Source organism: Lissotriton helveticus, chromosome 11 (assembly GCF_964261635.1).
Source record: "Lissotriton helveticus chromosome 11, aLisHel1.1, whole genome shotgun sequence".
NCBI lineage: Eukaryota > Metazoa > Chordata > Amphibia > Caudata > Salamandridae > Lissotriton > Lissotriton helveticus.
Window position 1 is genome coordinate 930,352,314 of NC_136072.1, and position 21,609 is coordinate 930,373,922.

The 21,609-nt window shown below is 44.9% G+C and overlaps 1 protein-coding gene across 1 annotated transcript in view; it reads left to right on the plus strand.

Annotated features, from left to right (window-relative positions):
- Nucleotides 1-21,609, plus strand: part of LOC144791328 (SEC14-like protein 2) — a 326,084-nt gene that overhangs the window by 112,638 nt on the left and 191,837 nt on the right. The window contains exons 4-5 of the mRNA XM_078666003.1: nucleotides 4,864-4,926; nucleotides 11,513-11,701. Coding sequence (XP_078522129.1) covers nucleotides 4,864-4,926; nucleotides 11,513-11,701 — 252 coding nt within the window. The remainder of the gene's footprint in view (nucleotides 1-4,863; nucleotides 4,927-11,512; nucleotides 11,702-21,609) is intronic.

The following is a 21,609-nucleotide window of genomic DNA, read 5'->3' on the forward strand; positions in this document are numbered from 1 at the left end:
TACTGGTCTCTTATTAATTGTTCCGTAAATACTTCAAAATGACAGTCTGCGGGGGGTAGGCCAAGCTGGCGACCAAGATGGCCGCTTAGGCTCCCGGCTCCGCAGACCTCCTCATCCTGCTACAAGATCCTGCCGGTTATCCTGTGCCTATGCAACTCTCCCGGGTAGATGAAACGAAATAACGCTACACCGAGTGACCCCGAAAGTTCCACCTGCCTTGATAATGGAGAAACGTCGCCTTGAAGTTTGCGGCCTACATCAGCATTGAAGCCGGGGCCTCGAGTGGGAGTGCAGCCGGATTCTAGTTGAACAACATCGGCCATAAGAGTTCGGGAGGAGCCGGTCCACCGGAATGGAAGCATATTTTGTCTGATCTTAACATCAAAGATCCGTATGGATTAGCACCGAAATGTGGCAACTCAATGATACTGCGGATGCGAGCTGAATAATTGGTTGTCGAAGCCCGGAATATATTCAGCTTGGTGCCGTCTAAACTGCGACCCGATGGTTCCGGGCATATCCTGAGGACAGCTCCCCAATATCCTTGCATGTAGAGGGGTTGGAACATGTGTCTTTGCTTCTAATTCCACTGGTGTATCCCGAGGGCCCAGGGGTGGACCGCGAACGAAACACGCGAAATGGCGCTCAATATCGACCTTCGTGCAAATCGGACCCGATGCTCCGAGAGGTCTGGAAAAATTTGAACGGATGACCTGGGACGACATATCCTATCTAAGGGATCTCCGAGACCGGACCAGAACTTCCCTATTGAGGGAGACCAACTAGTGCTGACCAGGGTTGAACCTACGCTTGGGGCTATAATGACGGCGATCGAGGGTCTTCATCTCTCTCTGACCTGGAAAGCCCAAGAGTTGGAGCACAAATTGGATGCCGTGGCTCTTCGACTGGGACATACTGATATAGCTTTCATTCAATTCAATGCCACTGCGGAAGTAACGACATCCACACTACTCGGACTAATGGCGGCCAACATTTCCATAAAACGAGCAATGCGGGAGACCCTGGATTGCACATTAGCTAAGGCCCTGGTATTGGAGGTCCCGGTTATGTCAGTGCTCACACTATTGTTATCGACCAAGGGCAAATCGCACCAGGCAATGTATCGGATGACTCATGCGACGACTCAGGAGTGGCTTCACAAGGTGGCCCTTTCTCTCTTTCCAAACTCAGTGCACCTGGACTCAACATCCGTGGTTCTTATCGACACTGATGGGACCCAGTGACAATGCGACTGAGAAAGCCCAGCTGTTACCGGCTTGCTACTGTTTTTTTTAACTTTTCAAGATGGCGGCTGCCCGGTTTAATAACATTTGTGTAACTGATCGAACGGGTCAAGACTGAGAACGGTTTATCCTTTCAAGACTTTTATTTAAATGGTGGTAGTGCGGGATTCACTTTCTAATGTTGATACCGGGAGGCAGTGTAGGCGAGTAATGTATCCCCCGAGTTTCGCTTGATAGTGAAATGATAATGTATCCGTAATAGGGGGAGGCTTAGAACTGGCGGGGTGGGGAGAGGCCGGGAGCCTGTACGAAGGCCCTCCTCCACATACTTCTTTTAGTATTTGTAGATTAGATGGGGCGACAGGCACACTGCTAGTTGGGGATTGGAGTAAGCTACATGCAGGGGTGCAATGTGGGGGGTGGGGTGTTGCGCATGTTGCGTTTTTTTATTTTATTTTCTTTCTTTATTTCTTGTATATCCGGACTCTGTTCTCAGTATTAAGGTGCCGATGCGAGCTCTATTATTTTGATCAGTCCGGTTTTGCATACAAATGTCTGTACCTTATCCTGTTTATGATCTTAGCATCGAGGGTCGCAATGATCTTTGATATCCTGATTTTGTGGGTGGGAGGGCCTGTGGGTTGCGCGCATTGATATAGGCTAGCTTCGCTAGTTTTATAATCCTGATTCGTCAAACGTGTGTTAGACTCTCAGTATCCTGCTTCAACGACTGCCGATATTGCGATCTTTCAATTGGTATATTCCCTGTACGTGTTGGACTGCATTGCACTTGATACGCTTTTATTGTTTTTTCGTTTTTATAACAATAAAAAGATTTTTTTTTTAAAAAGACAGTCTGCACTCAACTTCCTCAAAGCAGTGATACATGGGGAGAACACCACTACAAAATGATTACCGCTTCACTCAGTGCATCCTGCGAAGACCCTTTCTAAATTACAAAACTCCTACTAAACTACTTAATACCTGTATTAATCCTGACATGGTAGCCAAAAGCATGCCCTCCTACTGTGTCGGGATTAATACAGGTATTAATTAGTTTAGTAGGAGCTTTTTAATTCAGAAAGGGTCTTGGCAGGATGAACTGAGCGAAGTGGTAATAATATTTTAACCACAATATAAATGTGGAAGCACTGGGTGGGATTTTATGTTAGCGTAAGGTTTTCAGAAATGACTATCACCTTGGGAGTTCAATGGGAGGAGTGAAACAGTCTTGTGATTGACAAAGGGTTGTTGGTAGCACATACTGGGGTACAATAAGGGGACATATAGGAAGTACCGAAGTAGAGAGATTTGGAAACAATGGGGGTGGAGTACAAAAAAATGGGGGATTTGTTTTTATTAATTTTGAATTACTGCTTAATTGCTGTTTAATGCATGATAGGGATGTAGCACTAATGCAACACTGTCTAAAATACTTTAGCTTTTTTGAAACCCGTGTAGAGCTGATGTTTACTTTACTATTGTAGAAACCCCTGATGAAGGGCTCATTAGCCCGAAATGCATTGGGTGGAAAATGATGTGGTGTCTTGGATGAAAAGAGTATTCCTTGTGCCAGTGAATAGGCCTGGATGGGCAATTGTTGTGCATTGAAAAATGTTGGAATCTCGTCAGATGTTGATGTGAATTGATCAAGTATTGATACAGTTTTGAAAACATGGATTAACAATTGGATTAAAACGGATCACTTTGGAATAAATTGGTGTCACAGGTATTCTGTTCATAAGGCTGTGCAACTTGCTCGTGAGGCGAAAACGGCGCGCCACAAATCTTTGGACATTATACAACGTGCACTTTTAGGACAGAGCACGTCACAAGTTAGCACGCTAAAACTGTCAAGTGCAATAATAATTATGCAATCTAAACAGGGTATGCTCCAGACCACTAACAGGTATTTCCAAACACAGTGAAGCCAGTGCCTTGAAACCCTCACGGGTGAATGGCTGTACTTTACAAATCCCTGATTGATTCATGATTGATTGATTGATTGAGTGGTGAAAGACGACTCCACTATGTTGAAAAGTGGTAAGATAGTCCTCCATCGCTTCACCTAGCTCAGGCTTTTTCCAACGAGTAGCTCATGAGCTATTGGTAGCTCTCCAGCTACCTATGAATAGCTCTCCTATGTGCATCCCAGTCAACTAAATTACAAGGTTTAGCTTGGTTAAATTAATATATGTATACCAAAATTGAAAAGTGTGTATCAGAGATGAAAATGTGTGTTTTCACAACACATAATTTCTGAAACATATTTAAAGCTCCTATTGGAATGATAAATCATGCTGCATTGAGAGACTTGTTACTAATTTTGTGACAGTGGTATTATTAACTTGGTGACAGGGGCAATTCTAACTGTGGCTGTTTAGTATTGCCCTAGTAGAGGCATTCCATATCGACAAAGCCTTTTTAGGCCTCACCCGTGACAGTGCATTCACTCTTGCTTGTGAGAGATATTATTTACTAGAAGGGGCTTAGAGCAAACCAATTGCTTACCATTTGTTGGCTTCACTGTCACTCTTATTTTCTGCCTTCTATTTGTGCAGTGTGTCCCAGCGTCACTTTCTTCACACCCACAGCGACACCCAAGGAACGCGCCTTTCACGCAGGGTTCTGCATAAAATGGGCACATATTTACAAGGCCATGAAAAGTTACGTAAAGTGGTTTTATGTGGCCTTGTAAATATGCTGCGGCACATTGCGCCACCGGAGCGTCAAAAAATGATGCTCCAGCAGCGCAAAAGTGCTGCTAGGGCCTTCTGCCCCACCCCTCTCCGCAATGGCAGCTTCCTTCTTGTTTAGTATTTCACTCCCCCCAGGGCTCTGTCTTTGTGGTGCTTGACCCATTCATCATTGCACTACTGCCCTCCTTCCCCCATGTCGATTCCTTAACCATTATGTTTGTGTTTACACCTCCTCACCTCCATTTTCTGAATCTTTCACTCTCCCTGTCTGCCTCATGGCCACGTCCTTTTTGGTCACAGCGTTATTTCTCATAGCCAAGGGCTCTTGTTTGTGTTCGGTGTTCCCATCTCTACCTTCTATGGGCTGTGTTGAAAGTAAAAAAATAAATTAAGAAAAGCGCTATAAAGTGTTCAGCGTTGGCCGCGTAATAATCCTTTTTTTTCTTTCAGTCATGTTTCACAGCTGCTGTGCAAGATGACTTAAAAACATTGATAAAGTCAATAGATCTCACATAGACCATAGCTTTGCCGATGCTTATATGCATTACTGCTGGCAATCATGCCCTGAAGTGATCAAGGTTGGTAATCTTGCATGGGGTGGCCGCTAATGCAATCTTGCCTGATGTGTACAACACAAACAATATTAGTAGAACTGCATGATTTTCATTGAACATAAGCGACTCTTATTAATGAAAAGGGTGGAGACTCCTGATCTAGCCACTTTGTTTTGGGGTGAGTCAGGTCAGGGTTGAAGTGCACTAGAAGAGATCTCTTGTTCCAGGACAGATGCCCCAGAAGGTGGGGAATATGCCCCTCACTAATCTCCTTATTACACTGTGATGAGGGAATGAAGATGCTAGTAAGTACAAAGTCACAGAGATCTGCAATTATTCTCACTTAGTATTTTTTTGTTTCACCAGCATGTTGAGTTCCGGAAGCATATGGATGCTGATAACATTGTGACACATTGGAGCCCTCCAGAGGTGAGCATGCATGCACTCTTTCCCCACATATTCCCCTAAAGTCAATCATTTTTAATGTGTTCTTGTCTTATGAATCTCATCTTTACAATGTCTTCCCAACTCGGTTGTCAGACAATTTTTTCCGAACAATTTTCATCTCTCCTCCTTCCCATGGATGCCTTTTCACCAAACCATTAGGTGTTGCAGAAGTCACTGAGACTGGCACTTTGATGTCATCAAATTACATCAGAGGGTTGACCCATCATCTCATCCTTTGCCCCTCATCAGCTTCTTAGTTGATGCATGAGGCTAAGGGAGAGGTAAGTATGCGAAACCTACAGAAACTGAAAAAGAAGCTTTCTGTTTCTGCCTCTCTCTCTCTCGTTCTCTCTTCATGGCCCTGAAGATTAGGGTTAGTGAGGATAGACCTGGAGCTACCAAATAGCAGTCTCTAAAGGGAGTACACAGTCCTACTCTCTCGGCTTGCTCTCTCTTTCATCAGTGATCCTCTGCCTTGTAAAATTCACATATTTGAGTTAGAGACCACTGCGTGTTTGTAAAATAGGAACAAGTTTCTTAGTTGCTATCCGGTCTGGGTGATTAAACTATTTTTTACTTTTGCGCAGGGTAGCAAACTAATTAATGTTGCAGCGTGCTGGTGTTTTACTGAAGAGGAACTACTATAAAGATATCCATTACTGTGGTCCTCCATGGGGAAGAAACGAAATTTTCACACAGCAGAAATAATCTATTACAGAAATACCTCTTAAGTAATTCTGCTGTCCTGTCTTCCTAATTACCTTGTATATTACCACCCTCTTTTTACTGGAAAAACACAATAACATATAGAATGCAATAAGAACCTTTCAATCAATGATACATATACAAGAACATTTCAACCTTTTCAATAGGTGAGCCTTAAAGCCACTGTGCCTAGCGATGTACGTGCAGACTTCTTCTTTTGGAGCGTGGCCAAGACTTATATGCAGTAGCGGCTACTGGTTGGAGTGCTACTGGGCGGTGACGTGGGGTGGGGGAGGGGCAGGGTGGGGGGTAGTAAACACCGGAATATGGATGAATGCAGGTAAGGTGACAAATCAATACAACGAATTTCGTTGCGCGCGCTGCATCGCACCTGGACCCTAAATGTCCCCAATGAGTCGCTGCCCGATGGCAGGGCACAGCTGTTTCGCATCCTTTTCTACCTATTCACGGGGCACCATAATATTAGTTCAAAAGAACACTCCGTATATACCTATGGGCTCTGTGTCTAATCTTCAAGGACGCTACAGTATACTATGGGGTAAATTAGCTTGCACTCTATCACAACAGTCTGCTGTTATGGACCTAATATGGATAACACAGTGTTCTTTGCCAATCTGTGGGGGATAATAACCAATATAGGGTCTATCCATATTATTTGGGAAGGGGATTTCAATACAAAGATCGACCCAAAGATAGATAGGTCACATTCACAACCTCACCATTACAACCGTGCTCAGCGACAGGTGCAGGATATTATAGCAGAGAATTGCCTGGTGGATATTTGGCGCTACTTACACCCTGGGAGGCGAGAGGGTACACACTACACTGCTGCACACGCAGCAGGGTCGAGGATAGATTTTTGGGTTGTCTCGAGAGATCTAAGTCCCAGGCTGATGCGGGTGAATCACCTTGCACTCACCTACTTGGATCATGCTCCCGTGGCCTGGGGTCTCGCCATGCCAATTGGGTGCGCTCCACATACTGCCTGGTGCCTAAACCCCATCATGCAGTTAGTTTCAGTGTTACATATGAAAACTGACAAGGAAATCCAAGAATGTTTTTAACGCAGCATGGGTTCAGTGGACCACATTAGGACGGTGTGGGAGGCCTTTAAGGTCACCATCAGGGGGATTTGCCTTGCTAAGAGACCTGTGCTCCACACTTACCAAACTAGAGACCTGAATAAAACAAATAGAGCCAGACATCTGCCACTCGTCATCAGTACATGAACTAGCAATACTTCGAGACAAAATAACCGAATATACAGACACAGCAGAAAGAGAGTGCCTGTACCGGGGCAACTATCTTAAAGCCCGCAGATACGCGGAGGGGGAGAGACCGATTAAAGAGCTAGCTGAGCAGATCCGCAATCCCGCTTCTCGAATCACGTTTTGGAATGCCACACCTCAGAAGGTAAGGTTGTTAGAGACACACCGGACATTCTTATTATTTTATTAAATTTTTATAAAGCGCGTAGTCACCCGTAAGTATCCCACCGCTAAAGATCCAAACAACTGATGATCAACCGGGGCAGATGGGGGAGACGGATCAGGGGAAAAGGTGCGTTTTCAGCCGCTTCCTGAATCGAAGGTAGTCTGGTTCCGTCCTAAGGTTCCGGGGAAGGGAGTTCCAAAGGCGGGCAGTGTTAACAGAGAAGCGCCGTCCACCCGTGCGCACCTTATTGACTCTGGGGATGGTGATAAGGTATTCCTGATCAGAGCGAAGGGATCTTGGGGCTTTGTAGGGCCTGATGAATTTTCTTAGAATAGGAGGGCCTTTTTCTTGTAGGAGTCTGTGAGCCAGACAGATAGCCTTGAACTTCACCCGCTCTCTAACTGGGAGCCAGTGAAGGAGTTTCAGGGCTGGTTTGGCCGAGGATCTGACCGGGGTGTTAGTAAGGATCCGGGCCGCGGCGTTCTGGATCCTTTGTAATTTGTTAAGGGTTGCCTCAGGAGCGCCTAGGTAGATGGTGTTACTGTAATCCAGCCTTGATAAGATAAGGCCTTGGATTAACAGTTTCTGGGAGGCCGGAGGAAGTAGGGGCAAAATCTTCCTAATCGATTTGAGGAGCCCGAAACAAGTACCCGCGATTTTTTTGGCTTGCGTCTTGAAAGACAGATCTTTTTCCAGCCAAATTCCTAGGCTCTTGATCTCAGACTTGGGGGCAGGGGGTTCACCCAAGCAGGGGGGCCAGATGTTCTGAGAAAGGGAAAGCCCCTTCTGGCCAAGGAGGAGAATATCTGTCTTTGAGCCGTTAAGTTTCAAAGACGAGCTATTCATCCATCCTTGTATTTCTGCCAGACAGTTGTATAGATCAGATGGAGCTTGATTCGGGTGGGATAGGGACACCACTAATTGAGTGTCATCAGCATAGCTGATGACATTCACTCCGAACGGGATGACAACCTCCTCCAATGGGGACATGCATACATTGAATAATGTTGGGCTTAGGGATGAGCCCTGGGGCACGCCGCATTGGAGGGGGGTTTCGGGGGAGCGGGTGTCGTTCTCCCAGACCTGAAAGGAGCGCTGTCCAAGGAAGGAGGCGAGCCAGGTCAGCGCAGTGCCCTCCACACCGACGTTCTTAAGTCGTTGGATTAGGACCCGGTGGTTAACGGTATCGAAGGCCGCACTGAGGTTCTTCACACATTTAAGACCTTCTACACATCGCTCTACACCACAACATGGCTGCAGCCACTCACGTTACAACAGTATTTGGAACCCATTGCACTTGGATGGCTGAGCGACACCAATAGAGACTTCCTCTCTGCTGAGCTAGAGTTAGATGAAATCCGAGCAGCGATTATGCAACTTTGCTCAGGTAAAGCTCCCGGGCCGAATGGCATACCTGACGATTTTTATAAAGTGCACATAGAACACCTAGCCCCTATCCTTAAACAGGCATATGAAGAAGCATTAGAAGAGGGAATTTTGCCACCCACGATGAGGGAGGCATCCATTATATCAATACCTAAGCTTGATAAACCAGCTGGTAGATGTGAGTCGTAAAGGCCGCTCTCTATGATTAATTGCAATGCAAAAATATTGGCCAAAGTACAATCCAATCTCTTGACCCTTCTCAGGAGTGCATCAGAATAGCCTGACCAGGCGGGCTTTGTGCCAGGAAGAGACACCTCCCACAGTCTTAGAACACTCTTCGCGGTAATGCAAGATGTGGATCCGGACCTCGCTGCAGTGGCAGTCTTTCTAGACGCCACCAAGGCATTTGATTCAATAGAGTGGGACTATCTGTTCGGAATACTACAGAGAACGGGCCTGCCCTATGGTTTCCTGGTTGGATACAACTGTTGTACCACAAACCTCAAGCCAGAGTGGTGGTGTACGGTGCTTGCTCCCCTACCCTCTCCCCACCCCTTCAACATCATAAGGGGCACAGGGCAGGGGTGCCTGCTCTCGCCGCTCCTATTTGCTTTAGCTGTTGAGCCGCTGGCGGCCAAACTCAGGCAGCATCATCGGGAGTTGGCCCTTGAGTATCCCACCAGACATGTGCTGCTCTCATTATACGCTGATGACATCACATTATACTTAAGGGAGCCCCAGACTAGTCTTAATCCGAAATTAAGAGAGCTTCTCATTTTTGGAGAGCTAGCAGGAGTCAAAATTAACTGGGTTAAATCCCAGTTGTTCCCACTAACCAAAGTCGTCCAGCCTTACCCTATGGATTACCCCATTGAATGGTGCTTGGAGGAAGTAAAATATTTGGGGATTATTATCTCCAGAGATAGAACGGAATTGCTCCGAGCGAACTATGGAAAAGCAATAGCAAGAGTGACAGAATTAGTCTCCAAATGGATTGCCATGCCGCTATCCCTCGCGGGCAGAATATCCCTGATGAAAATGGTCATTGTACCTAAGCTGCTATACCTATTTAAAAATATCCACCTTGCCCCAGGGTGCAATTTATTTTTTAAACACAGAATCTCCTATACCGCGGCCAAAATGTTCAAATTTAAACTACGAGATAATTATGCTTGCGACCGGCGCAGACAAGAGGCAGTGGGGTTCCTGTACATTGCATGGGAATGCGCTGCTGTGCGATGGTACTGGAGCCAAATCTTCGCGGGCCTAACAGAAATGACTATGCTAACACTGACTGAATCGCCTGTGATGGCCTTATTAGGGTACACCATAGATATACCCTCAGCATACAAATCATATGTGGCATTAAGGCCATTACTGACCAAGCGCCAGTGGCGTGCAGATGGGGCAGAGGGAGAGCACCTAAATTTAAGGAGTGGGTTTGTGATCTTGTTTTCTGGCAATAACAGACATTAACATATGCAGAACTACTCCCAATGTCCAGTAGGCCAAAAGACATTTGGGACCTCCTGAAGGGATATTTGTTAAATCATGCAGATGTGTTGAGCGGACAAGACAATCCACTCTCCCCCACCCCCTATTCTCCCCTACCCCCGCCCCTGCACATATGGACAGAAATGAGTCGCCGCACCAAGAGTCCCCAAGGAATAGAAATACAGTGGAACACCCAGATCAAGAGTAGAGCTTTCCTTGCGAACCAGGCACATAGTCTGAAGCAAATATGAGACTAGGACCGTCAGACACAACATGGGGGAAAGGAGCGAAACACAATCTGTTACCTGCTCATCTGAGTTATAGTGCTAGTTACTGTAATGTATTTGTTCCATGCTGCGGTAACCCAAGTGTTGTTTTTCAAAAATGCTTTATATTTCAATGATGTGCTAATCGTGCTGTATGTCTGTATTGAGTTCAAAATGACAATTAAAAAAAAGTTTTCAAAAAAAGGTTTTATTCTCAAGGTGTACCTAACACTCTTGCTTGGTCTACGTCTAAAATTTCTAGGGATGTGGTCCTGTGAATGGGCTAGGGCCTAAGGACCAGTGAAGTTGGTCGCTTCCCATTGGGTGTACCAAAAAAGGTGTACTCCGATGAAACAGGCAGTTGCCCATAGTCCACCACCACCAGGAACATGCCTCCCTACCAATGGAAGAGTTGCTGTATTCGTGGTCCTCTGTCAGACAGAGCTGGCACCTAGATGTCCCTAGGTGAAAAACCCTGCAACAATTATTATACAATTAATTAATTGTTTGCAAAAGCACACGCATTTAGTGTTCTAAAGAGTTTTCATAAAACAGCATTTTATCTAATAGAAATATGTTGTTGATAGAGTTTGAAGGCAAACTGTAATTTGGTAAACAGCTAAAAAAAGAAGGAACCCATGCAGGGATGCTCTTCTCATTCTAACTTCTGTTATAGATGTTTACCACTTCTGGTTCCAGGACTGAAGGGTATTTTAAATTAAAGCAAGTACGTCCAAAGAGAGACAGGTAGCAGGGCAACCCAGTCTCATTCCACATCTACCCTTTTGCTTGCCCATCACACTTCATTGACTGTGTGTATAGTTATGTCTCAAGATTGATCTGAGTTTTCTAAGCCATCAAGGTTGTATTCAAAGGGTGAAAACTCATCTGTCCATCTATCACACAGCGTGATCAAATTCAGAAGATCAAATGTAGAGGGCCAAATATGTTGCTTTATACCGAAAGACAATCCCCATGTCTAGAAAGAGAAGGGATGGTGTAAGAGAGCAAGAAGATCCACCGAAGTGTGTTCATCACCCAGCACTAATTAATCTCTGTTGAGTAATAGATGTTGCTTCTGAAGTTCTAGCTGGTTAAAAAACTTTAGTTCTCAAATCATGAGGTGGAAAAATGAACCACATGGAGAACAACTGTAGGTCTACGAGCTAAGAAACGAGGATGAATGTCATGTCTTCTTTGTTAAGGTCCACAGTGCCGGCTCTCGTTGCATCCTCCAGCTAACATGCCTTTTCTGCTTGCAGGTGGTCCAGTTGTACATGTCTGGAGGGATGTGTGGTCATGACCGCGAGGGAAGCCCTATCTGGTATGATGTTATTGGCCCTCTTGATGTTAAAGGTTTGCTCTTATCTGCGTCCAAACAAGACCTTGTCAAAACCAAGGCTCGGGACTGTGAAACACTGCAGCAGGAGAGCCGACGGCTGACTGAGAAGGTGAGTAGGATCTTAGAAGCGCAGTGCTGTTCTGGAAGGAATGCGGACTGATGTTGAAGAAGGTGAGTGCATAGCTGGAAATAGTACCAACATGATAGGCACTGATTGATGAGAGTACAGTTTGCTGTCTGAGAAAGTGAACCCAAAATTGGAGAGAATGCACACAGCTATGAGAGAATGCATATGTTGAACTAGACAGATGTCAGAGTGATATCAGAGAAGGTAAGCTCTGAGATTTCAAAAGCAAGTGCTGCAGACAGCTCTCCTATAATGCAGGAGCTCAGTGAGTATTGGTCAGGGCCGGACTGGCAGTAGCTGTCACTGGGCGTTTCCCCAGTGGACTGGTGAGGTGGGTGCTGGTTTCGCAGCAGTGCTGCAATATCGACCCCTTATAAGAAATGTGGGAGTGGTGCTTCTCACTAGCCCTCCCCCACACACACAAATCTGAGGGAGAAAGTGCTGAGATTTAGAAAGCGCAGACTAGCCACAGAAGAAGCTATTGAGTGAAGACCAGGCTTCTCCAATGAGTAGCTCGTGAGAAACTGGTAGCACTCCAGGTGTGCAGGCCAGTCAACTAAATTAGACGTTTTTGCTTGTTTAAATAATACATGTATACCAAAATTGAAAAGCGTGTAACAGAAATGAAAATGTGTGGATTTGCACAACCCATCATCTCTAAAACTGTTTAGGATTGTGATTGTAGAGGTATTCCATATAGACAAAGCGATTTTAGGTCACACCTGTGACAGCATGTGCACTCTTGCTTGCGAGAGATATTGTTTACTAGAAGGAAATGGAGCCAACCCCTTGCTTAACATTCGTGGGCTTCATTGTCACTCTTTTTTGCTCCCTTCTAATTGGGCAGTGTGTCCCAGCTTCACTTTCTCTTCTTTCGTCTGGACCATAAACCAAGGGCTGATTGCTTTATTTTGATTAGAGTCCTGCTGCTTGCACAGTGATAAATCATATACTCCACCAGTCATTCATTTAATTTCATAAGGCTTTATTCGGAACAAAAAACAATGTCCATAAAAGCACACATATAATAGATACAATTCCAATTACAATTAGAATATAATTACATTTACAATTAGACAGCCAATGTTTAAAAAGAAACATAATATACAGGCGAGGCCAGAATAAATATTTAAAAACTCATACTTTTCCTGACATTAATCGCTTTAAGTAGGGAAGTAGCAGTAAAAAAACAAACATCAGGATGGTGCAAGTTAAAAAGCTATTTCATAGAATCATGTACTGTCCTGACACCAAACTTGACAAAAATAGGTTTTAAAAAAGCTTTGCGGAAGTTCCCATACAATTGACACAGCAAAAGAAAGTGCATAGTGCTTTGTGCTGAGATATTGTCACACGGGCAGGGACCAACAGGGTGCTTGTTCAGAGAAGGGAAAGCAACCAGATTATGCACAATCCCCATCCTTAATCTTGTTAGAACGAACTGGTGAGAAACTCTGGTCACTTGGGGCAAATATGGTTGATAGCCCACTGTTACGTTCATACTACTGTAAAACACACAGGTGGATAAATTGCCTTCGTTACAGGTCCGCCTCTCTGATTTACAGTTCAAAAAGATGTTCTTCATTTCAGACTTAGATATGTCTGAGGCCCCATATCTATCAGTATTTATATTAAGGCCATAGATCTCCTGAAAGCTGTTGATAATATATTTAATTCATGGGATCTTTAAATGGTTATCAACAGTGAGACAATCGTTAATAATGGCTCTGTTTAGGGATGCCTCTTCTTTCAGCCAAATTGAACGCCACAACAGTAGTGGTCTCAGGAGAATAAAATCGTTTAAATATTGAATTCCGAGTTCTCTATGGACTAGGTCATTTGAGGCAGATTTAGGCAGACACAAAAGTCTTTTTAAAAAGGCATTCTCCTCCACCTGTAGGCTCCCAGCCGGGGCAAAACCCCAAACCCCTGCCCCATAGAGGGCAATGGAGAGACATCTTGACTGAAAGATCTTGAGCATATCTCTTATCTGTTTGTCCCCTAATTTGGTGGCATAAGTAAACACCCCGTTGGCACTCCTCACCATCTTAGCCCTAACATTCTTATGCTCACTGGCCCAGCTGCGATTCTTGGAGAATGTGATGCCAAGATAGCAAAAATTGTCAACTTGTTGGACCCTATGTCCATCTATATAATAGGGGTGGGGTTTACTCTGCCCCAGCCCACACTCCATGGTATAGGTTTTAGTTTTATTAATCACTAGTTTTCTACTTTTGATAAACTGTGAAAACCCATCCATCAAGCGTTGGAGGCCTATCGGGGTCCTGGACAATAGCACGGCATCGTCCGCGTAGAGTAATATCGGGACGTTGATATCATTAACTCTAGGAGCGTCTGCCACTACTGTCTGTAGAACAGTGTCCACTTCATTAATGAAAAGGGTAAAGAGCAGGGGAGCGAGAACACACCCCTGCCTTATACCCCGCCCGATCTTAAATTTGGTGGTACACTCCCCACTAGAACCATATCGTACGCTGGTACGTAGTTTGACATAGAGTCGGGCCAAAAAAAAGACAATACCCTCAGGGGCCCCCATTTCGATCAATTTGGCCCATAGAATTGCATGGTCCACCATATCAAAGACACTACTCAAGTCTGCAAAGCAGAGATAAATAGAGCCCTTCTTGGCCTGGGTGTATTTCCCGATCAAAAGTTCGAGATTTAAGCATTGCTCAATCGTCCCACGCCCTTTTCTAATCCCATACTGGCAATTTGCCAGGATACCGTTGGTTTCTGCCCAATCTTCCAGCCTAACCAAAAGTACCCGGCTCATTATTTTCACAGAGGAATCTAACAGGTAAATGGGACGATAGTTCTTCACATCCCCCCGATCTCCTTTCTTGTATATGGGTATTATGATTGATTCCTCCCAGGTTGGGGGTACCCCATAACAGACAGCTGCATTAAAAACTTTTACCAACATTGGTCCCCATACCTCAGGGGCTATCTTATAAACGTCAATGGGCACCCCATCGGGACAATGGGCCAACAGTCCTTTCGGTTACCCAAAGCTTTGTCCGAATCAAAAATAGCAGAAAAATGAGAAATCCATGTTTCCATATTGACCTTAGATGTTATTTCTGGTATCTTCTCATCTTTAAGAAACGGACAATTAACAGTGGCCAAAAAAAAAGTACAGTTTTTCGTCTCTGCAGCCTGTGTCAATTTATCCCAGGCCTCATGCTGTAACTCCGTCTTCCTACGCTTTACCATTGTCTTATAGTTTGATCTAAGCTGGGACACCTGACTCCTAACTCTAGGTTTGGCTGCCAGTGCCTCTTTGAGCTCTTTTAACGTAATTGTGCATGCGTGGTCGAACCATCCCCTTCGTTGGTCGGACTTACGCTCAGCTGATTTTGTAAACTTTTGGTCTATAATGGAATTAATTCTAATATAATGTGGAATAGGATCGACAGTGACGTCAGCATGCTCAAGGATCGCAGTAATTTCTGATAAGCAGCTATTTCTAATTGAATCAGACGTCATTTCTGCTTTATCCCCTTTCCATCTTAGCCTTGTGCCATTAGGTCTATGAGGTTCGATGTTAACAATAAAGCTCAAATCAGGTACAGGTTTTTCTTCCCAGAGAGTGGCCTCAATAATAACACAATTATGGTCGCTAAGCATGATATCCACGACCCTTGGGGCCAAACTCCAGGGGATAAGGTTAGATGACATACATATAAAATCGATAACAGTATTTGCCCCCTTCCTGAAAAAGTGGGAATACTCTCACCTAAATCGTTCTTCTCATTAGCCAATATTTCCACATCATGTGCCGCCAAGAAATTATTCAGGGATTCCCCATACTTATTATGAGGGAAATGAAGATCCGCATCCCCAAAACGATTGGTGACCCCACACGTACTTTGATTGGAGAGGGGACAGACCGCAATATTAAAATCCCCCGCCAGAATAAATTCAAAAACAACATTCGAACCCGCTATGATGTCAGCCAGGGCACTCTCTAAAGAATTGACCACCAGTTACCTGGTGCTGTCAAAAATGTTGTTATAAAAATTAATTAAAAGGATATTTCTTCCATCCTCCTGAGAGAGCCATAAAATCTGAGAATAGGCCCCCACTAATACATGTTTTTTTAACAATTATGGGAATTTTAACAGAGATCAAAACCAAAAGCCCTCCCTTAGCTCTACCTGAAGTAGATGCCACAGTGGGTAACTGGTAAGAAACAAAACCGTTGTAACCAGTAACATTTTTACACCAAGTTTCCTGGAAACAAATGATATCAAAAAGGTCAACAAATTCTGACCACCCCAGGCAATCGTCTTTGGACGCTAAACCCGCAACGTTCCAACTGGCATTAAAACAGCTCGGGGGCCCAGTGGGTATTTGAATAATTTCATCAGGGATAATAATGGTTATACTTAAACAATGATTATCCAGTGTATCATTAGTATTGGAGAGGGTTACACTTAGCCTATCTACCACTGGCAAACCCCCACTACACCCATCAGATTCACCCACAGAGCTGTTTATCATGCGGCAATCATAGTGCACACTTACGTTGGCAGGGAGCCCTGTAGTATTTCCCTCTGTCTCTACTCCACAATGTACCATTTCTACTTCAGGCAGGGAGAGGGCCTGGTCAGGATCCAGTCAATCATTGGAGTCTAAACCACTCAGAGATTGGTAATGATTAGATGTTACCACCTCAAAACCTCTAGACACACTAGGGGCACTGCCTCTACCCCTCCCAAAACCATTAGTTGGCTGAACAATTAAATGTCTATAGAAAAACCCCAAGGGTCTGAGTGAAATTCCCTGGTCATTCGGTGGGCGAGAGGTGGCTCTGATCAGAGAAGTGGTAGCAAGAGGTGGGTTTTTTAAATTAACAATTACACAGTCACCACTAATATTTTTATGTGAATTCCCTATCCACTTAGTTCTTGTAGTGGATAGAATCTGATCAGACAATGCTACTGGGAAACCGCACTCTCGGTTAAGTCAAGCCACAGTTTTATTCTTCAAAGATTCATGTGTTTCCGAGTTACTATGAGGCCCCGTCTCCCTAACTGGTGGGACATTGGTTAAAACTGCCACATATGGTGCACAGTCTGGGGGTAAGTCGGGCAGTGAATAACCATATCGTTTAGTCATCTCTTTAATAAGCCCTGGCTTATCCACTGGAACTATATTAGTAGGAGTATTTAAACACACCGTAGGCACAGGGTTGGATACAGCTACAGTAACTGGGCATGATCCCCCATTGGGTATCTTTGGTGTCTCCGTTATAGATCCATGGACCCTTTTAACTGCTTCTAGGCTAACCTTTGACCCTGTATGTGAACTCAGAAGGCCTCCCAACCTCTTTACTGCCCCTGAAATAATGTCTTTTTTTTTTTTTTTCACCTTTCAAGCCTCTGCGGGTCTTATGAAGCCGCCTTCGTAGTCTGTGGGCCCCACGGCTTACCGCACTCGCTTGGGTCGTCCGACCGGTCCCCATATTTGTAAGGGACCCTGGTGTAATCATTGGACCATTTATATTAAGTTAGACTTAAATTCTTACCCCAGTTCACAAAGGGGTGCCAGATGTTCAATGTCTTGTCCTCCACACCATCATAGTCTAAGCGAGCCATAGAAAATGCAGCCTTGAGCCAATCCTCTCTTTGCGGCGGTAGAGGGTCCCTCCACTTCCTGCACATCTCCCTTCTGGCCAGCAGGATCAAGTAAAGTAATAGCCCTCTGGCCTTCTGGGGGAGGGTTTCACTAAGGCCGCCGTCATACCCGAAAAACACTAATGTCATGTTAATCACAATGTTGGTGTTAAAAATATCTCGAATGTTATCCCCCACCTCATTCCAAAATTTTTCAAGAGATGGACACTCAAAAAAAATGTGTAGGTCATTTGCGAGAGGTGTTCCACATCTAGGGCATTTGGGAGCTGGATCTGGGGCGAATTTTGCGATTTTCGCTGGGGTATAATAGAGTCTATTAATCACAAAGAAATGATTTTTCTTTAAACAAGCAGGCTTAATATATTTGTATAGGGTCAATAGGGATGGCTCGTACAATGACTCTATTGACTGTCCGAGGGGGGTTCCCACCCATACCAACGCTGAGGGGGGCATCTCGTGGTCCTCCATCTCCAACATATTTTTATACCAAACAGAGATTTCTTTATTCATTGGGAGAGTGGATTTCCACAAGGCTTCGATCTCTCTATTCCCTCTGATCTCCCCCTTTGCTGCCTCATACCAAGATGTTAGCTGTATATATTTAAATCTTGAGAGCCCTGGCCCGATCTTTGCCCTCAGGTACTCCCATGGATGTATCCCCCCGGAGTCTAACAGTTCAGACCATACTGTGATGCCTGCCCTTCTTATCGGCAATGCCAAACTGTCCCGTAGGCACTCTGGCGTTCCCGGCGCATCCCAAACCGGGGCATTGTCAGAATAGTACCCAATGCCCCAGCACCTTCTAAGTCTATACCATAGCTCCAAGGCTGCCCTCAATACCTTCAGGCGCACCCGCTTGAAGAATCTGGGCGAGCCAAATTTGTACAGAAAAGCCTCACCGTCTCCACCCCCTACTACTCGCACCATTTCACCCAGCAGCCTCCCCCAGGCAAACTCACCCGGCTTAACCAGAAGTGTCCGTATGCTTTTAAAATGAAATGCTGCAGCATATAGCCTAACATCAGGTAGGGCTAACCCGCCTTTTTTTAACCTGCGTCTTAATTTTTTCCCCGCCAGACGGACTCCTTTATTACCCCAAATGAAGCTCCCGATCTTACTCTGAATCTTCATTAAACTTTTGTTATGAAATGTTAAGGGTATAGAGGAGAAAAGGTATGTCAGCTTGGGTAGAATGACCATCTTTACCAGGTTGGTTTTTCCGTAAATAGTCAAGGGGAGGTTCCTCCATCTACTGAAGAGACTATCGATCTCCTTCGCCACCCTGTTTAAATTGAGCTCAGGTATCTTCTCCAATTCCTTTACTACACAGATCCCTAGGTATCTCAGTTCTTTACTTACTCTTCCTGACCACTCTAAATTCCAACACATCACCTCTGTCTTGGTCTTATTGACAAGAAACCCGGATAGGGACCCAAACTCACTCATACACTCCTCCACCCTAGGGATTGCTACCTCTGGATCGCTTGTGTACAGTATTACGTCGTCGGCATACAGAGCTAACTTGGAGCTGTATTGTTCTGAACTAAATGGAAGGATTGTATCATGCAGTCTCAACATCTGCGCCAGGGGCTCCACGTACAGGTTGAATAGGAGGGGCGAGATCGGGCACCCCTGCCTAGTTCCTCTCTGGATGTTGAAACTCTCCGTGAGGAGCCCGTTTAACAGTATTCGAGCAGAGGCACCCTGATAACAATTCTGCAGGGTATGTATGAAAATTGGACCAAACCCCATTACCCTCAAAACCTCCCAGAGGAACACCCAGCAGACTCTATCAAAGGCCTTGGCCGCGTCCAAAGCGACGACGGCCAAGGGCTCTGCTTTCTGAATGGCCAGATCTATATTTCCTATTAAGAGCTGCGTCTGTTCCTGTATGAGCCTCCCTGCGACAAACCCTTTCTGATCCGTGTGTATTAACTTCGGGATCAGTTTTGCCAATCTCCCTGCCAAAATGCCCATGAAGATATTATAATCAGCATTTAGCAGGGAGATTGGACGATAAGAATCTGCCTTCTTCGGGTCCTTGCCTGGTTTTAAGATCAATACAATTATTGCTTCCTTCCATGTGTTAGGGACCTTTCCATTTAGGCTGTATATTGAGTTGAAAGTGTCCCCCAGGATATCTAATAGCTCCGCATTAAGGAGCTTGTATATTTCACTAGGAAGTGCGTCTGAGCCTGCTGCCTTATTATTTTTTGATTTCTTAATCTGTGCTTCTATCTCCTCCAAGGTAAAGGGGGCCTCTAGCTTGTTTTTACTGTCTTCTGAGAGTACAGGGAGCTGTTTATCCATAAGGAATGACTGAACCGTGCTCGGCAGGGGAGCTAAATCCTCTCTATACAGCTCTGAGAAGATGGAGAGAAGACAGGACTGCATATCCTCAACCTTATTTGAGGTGTCGCCATTGGTGTTAATGATAAGTTCCTTTATATCATTCCTGGCACGGTCAGTCCTAGCTTTCCAGGCCAAGAGGGCGCCAGCCTTCTCTCCATATTAATAGTTCTGCATTCTTCTGGTGGTCCACTGTGCCCTACATTTAGCTTCTAAGATTCCTCTATACTCAGCCCTTGTCTCCTCCAGCTTCCTCATAATCTGAGTAAATTGCTCCGGAGCCCCACTACTGGCACCGTCTCTTTCTCTCTCCAAATCACTTATCCTACCCTCAACCCCCTTCAGTGCCTCAGCTTCAATCCTATTTTTATAGCATATAATTCCATGTAGTTTTCCCCTTAACCACGCCTTATATGCATCCCAGACTATATCTGATGTTGTGGAATCTGAGTTTAGATAGAAGAATTCCTTAGTGGGGGCCTGAATAGCTACGATCACATCGGGGTCTAGTAACTTAGCCCTATTTAGAGTCCACCTTGGTTTTTGCCGCTGTGCCTCTTTACTCAAATAAATTGATTGAATAGGGGCATGGTCTGAAAGGTGACTCGGGAGAACTGTTATCTCTACTAGATTGATCATTGACCCTCTATCAATAAAGATATAGTCAATCCTTGAGGAGTGGTGATGCTTTTTACTAAAAAAGGTAAAACCCTGCTGGTCTCCTTTTATCCCCCTCCATATATCAACTAGATCCAAGTCGTGTATCATGTTGATTAGTGTTCGACATACCTTTACTGCCCCTTTATAGTGACTCAAATTAGATCTATCTTTGAGTGGGTCCAGTAAAACATTGAAATCTCCGCCGATCACATATGGTGGAGGTTCCAACATCAACACAGCTTGTAGTTTGTGGATATAAGTTGGGTCGTCTATATTTGGGCCGTAAAAAGAGGCACAGAGTATTTCTATGTTTCCAAATGCCAATTGAGCCGTCAGCCACCTACCAGAGGAATCTGATTGTGTTTTTTTTATATTACAAGATGTTCCATGTTTAATCAAAATGGCCACCCCCCTATTTTGGGACGTCTGTTTTGACGCACTAAAGCACTTCACCCAGGGAACCTTCGAGAAAATTAAAGAGCTTTCCTCGTAGCTCAGGTGAGTCTCTTGCAGCATACAAACTTGAGCGGTAGAGAGTTCAAGATACTTAAAAATTAACCTCTGCCTCCGGGCACACCTTAACCCGTTGACGTTCCAGGATACAAAGATGGTCCTTCTACCCCCCATAATCACGCCTGTCTCCTCCCCCGATTTCTACCAAAATTAGGCCCCCCTCATGACCCGATGTGGTACCCAAATTGTTGAGATGAGGTCGAATTTTTTTTTCTTTTTTCCCACTGCTCCCCACCCATGTGCCCCCCGTCCTCCCCTGACCCCACCCTCCCATTCTGCGTGCCCGTCCCATCCCTGAGGAACCCTCCCTACTAATAGGCAAAAGCCTATTTAGCCATCCTCCCCTCCATGGAGCATGTTTACTTATCACATTTTAAATAAGGTTTTTTTTTTTTCCCCGACATTCCTAATGATTGTGTTTCATGTATGTGTCAGTGACCCTCCGAATCTACACCCCCCCTTGTCCCCCTTGTTTATCTCTGATCTTAGCTATTAGGGCGTCTGCTTCCTCCCCCGTCTTAATCAGATGCATGTGGTTATTCCACATCACTCTTAACTGTGCTGGAAATTTAAGCTGTGCCTTAGCGCCTATACTATTCAGCTCATCCAGCCTTTTCCCCAGCTCCCACTGTCTTGATGCGGTAATGTGAGAGATATCAGATCTTATTTGAAAACTGAACGGGCTGGAGCTGTTGTAGTGTATCGTTC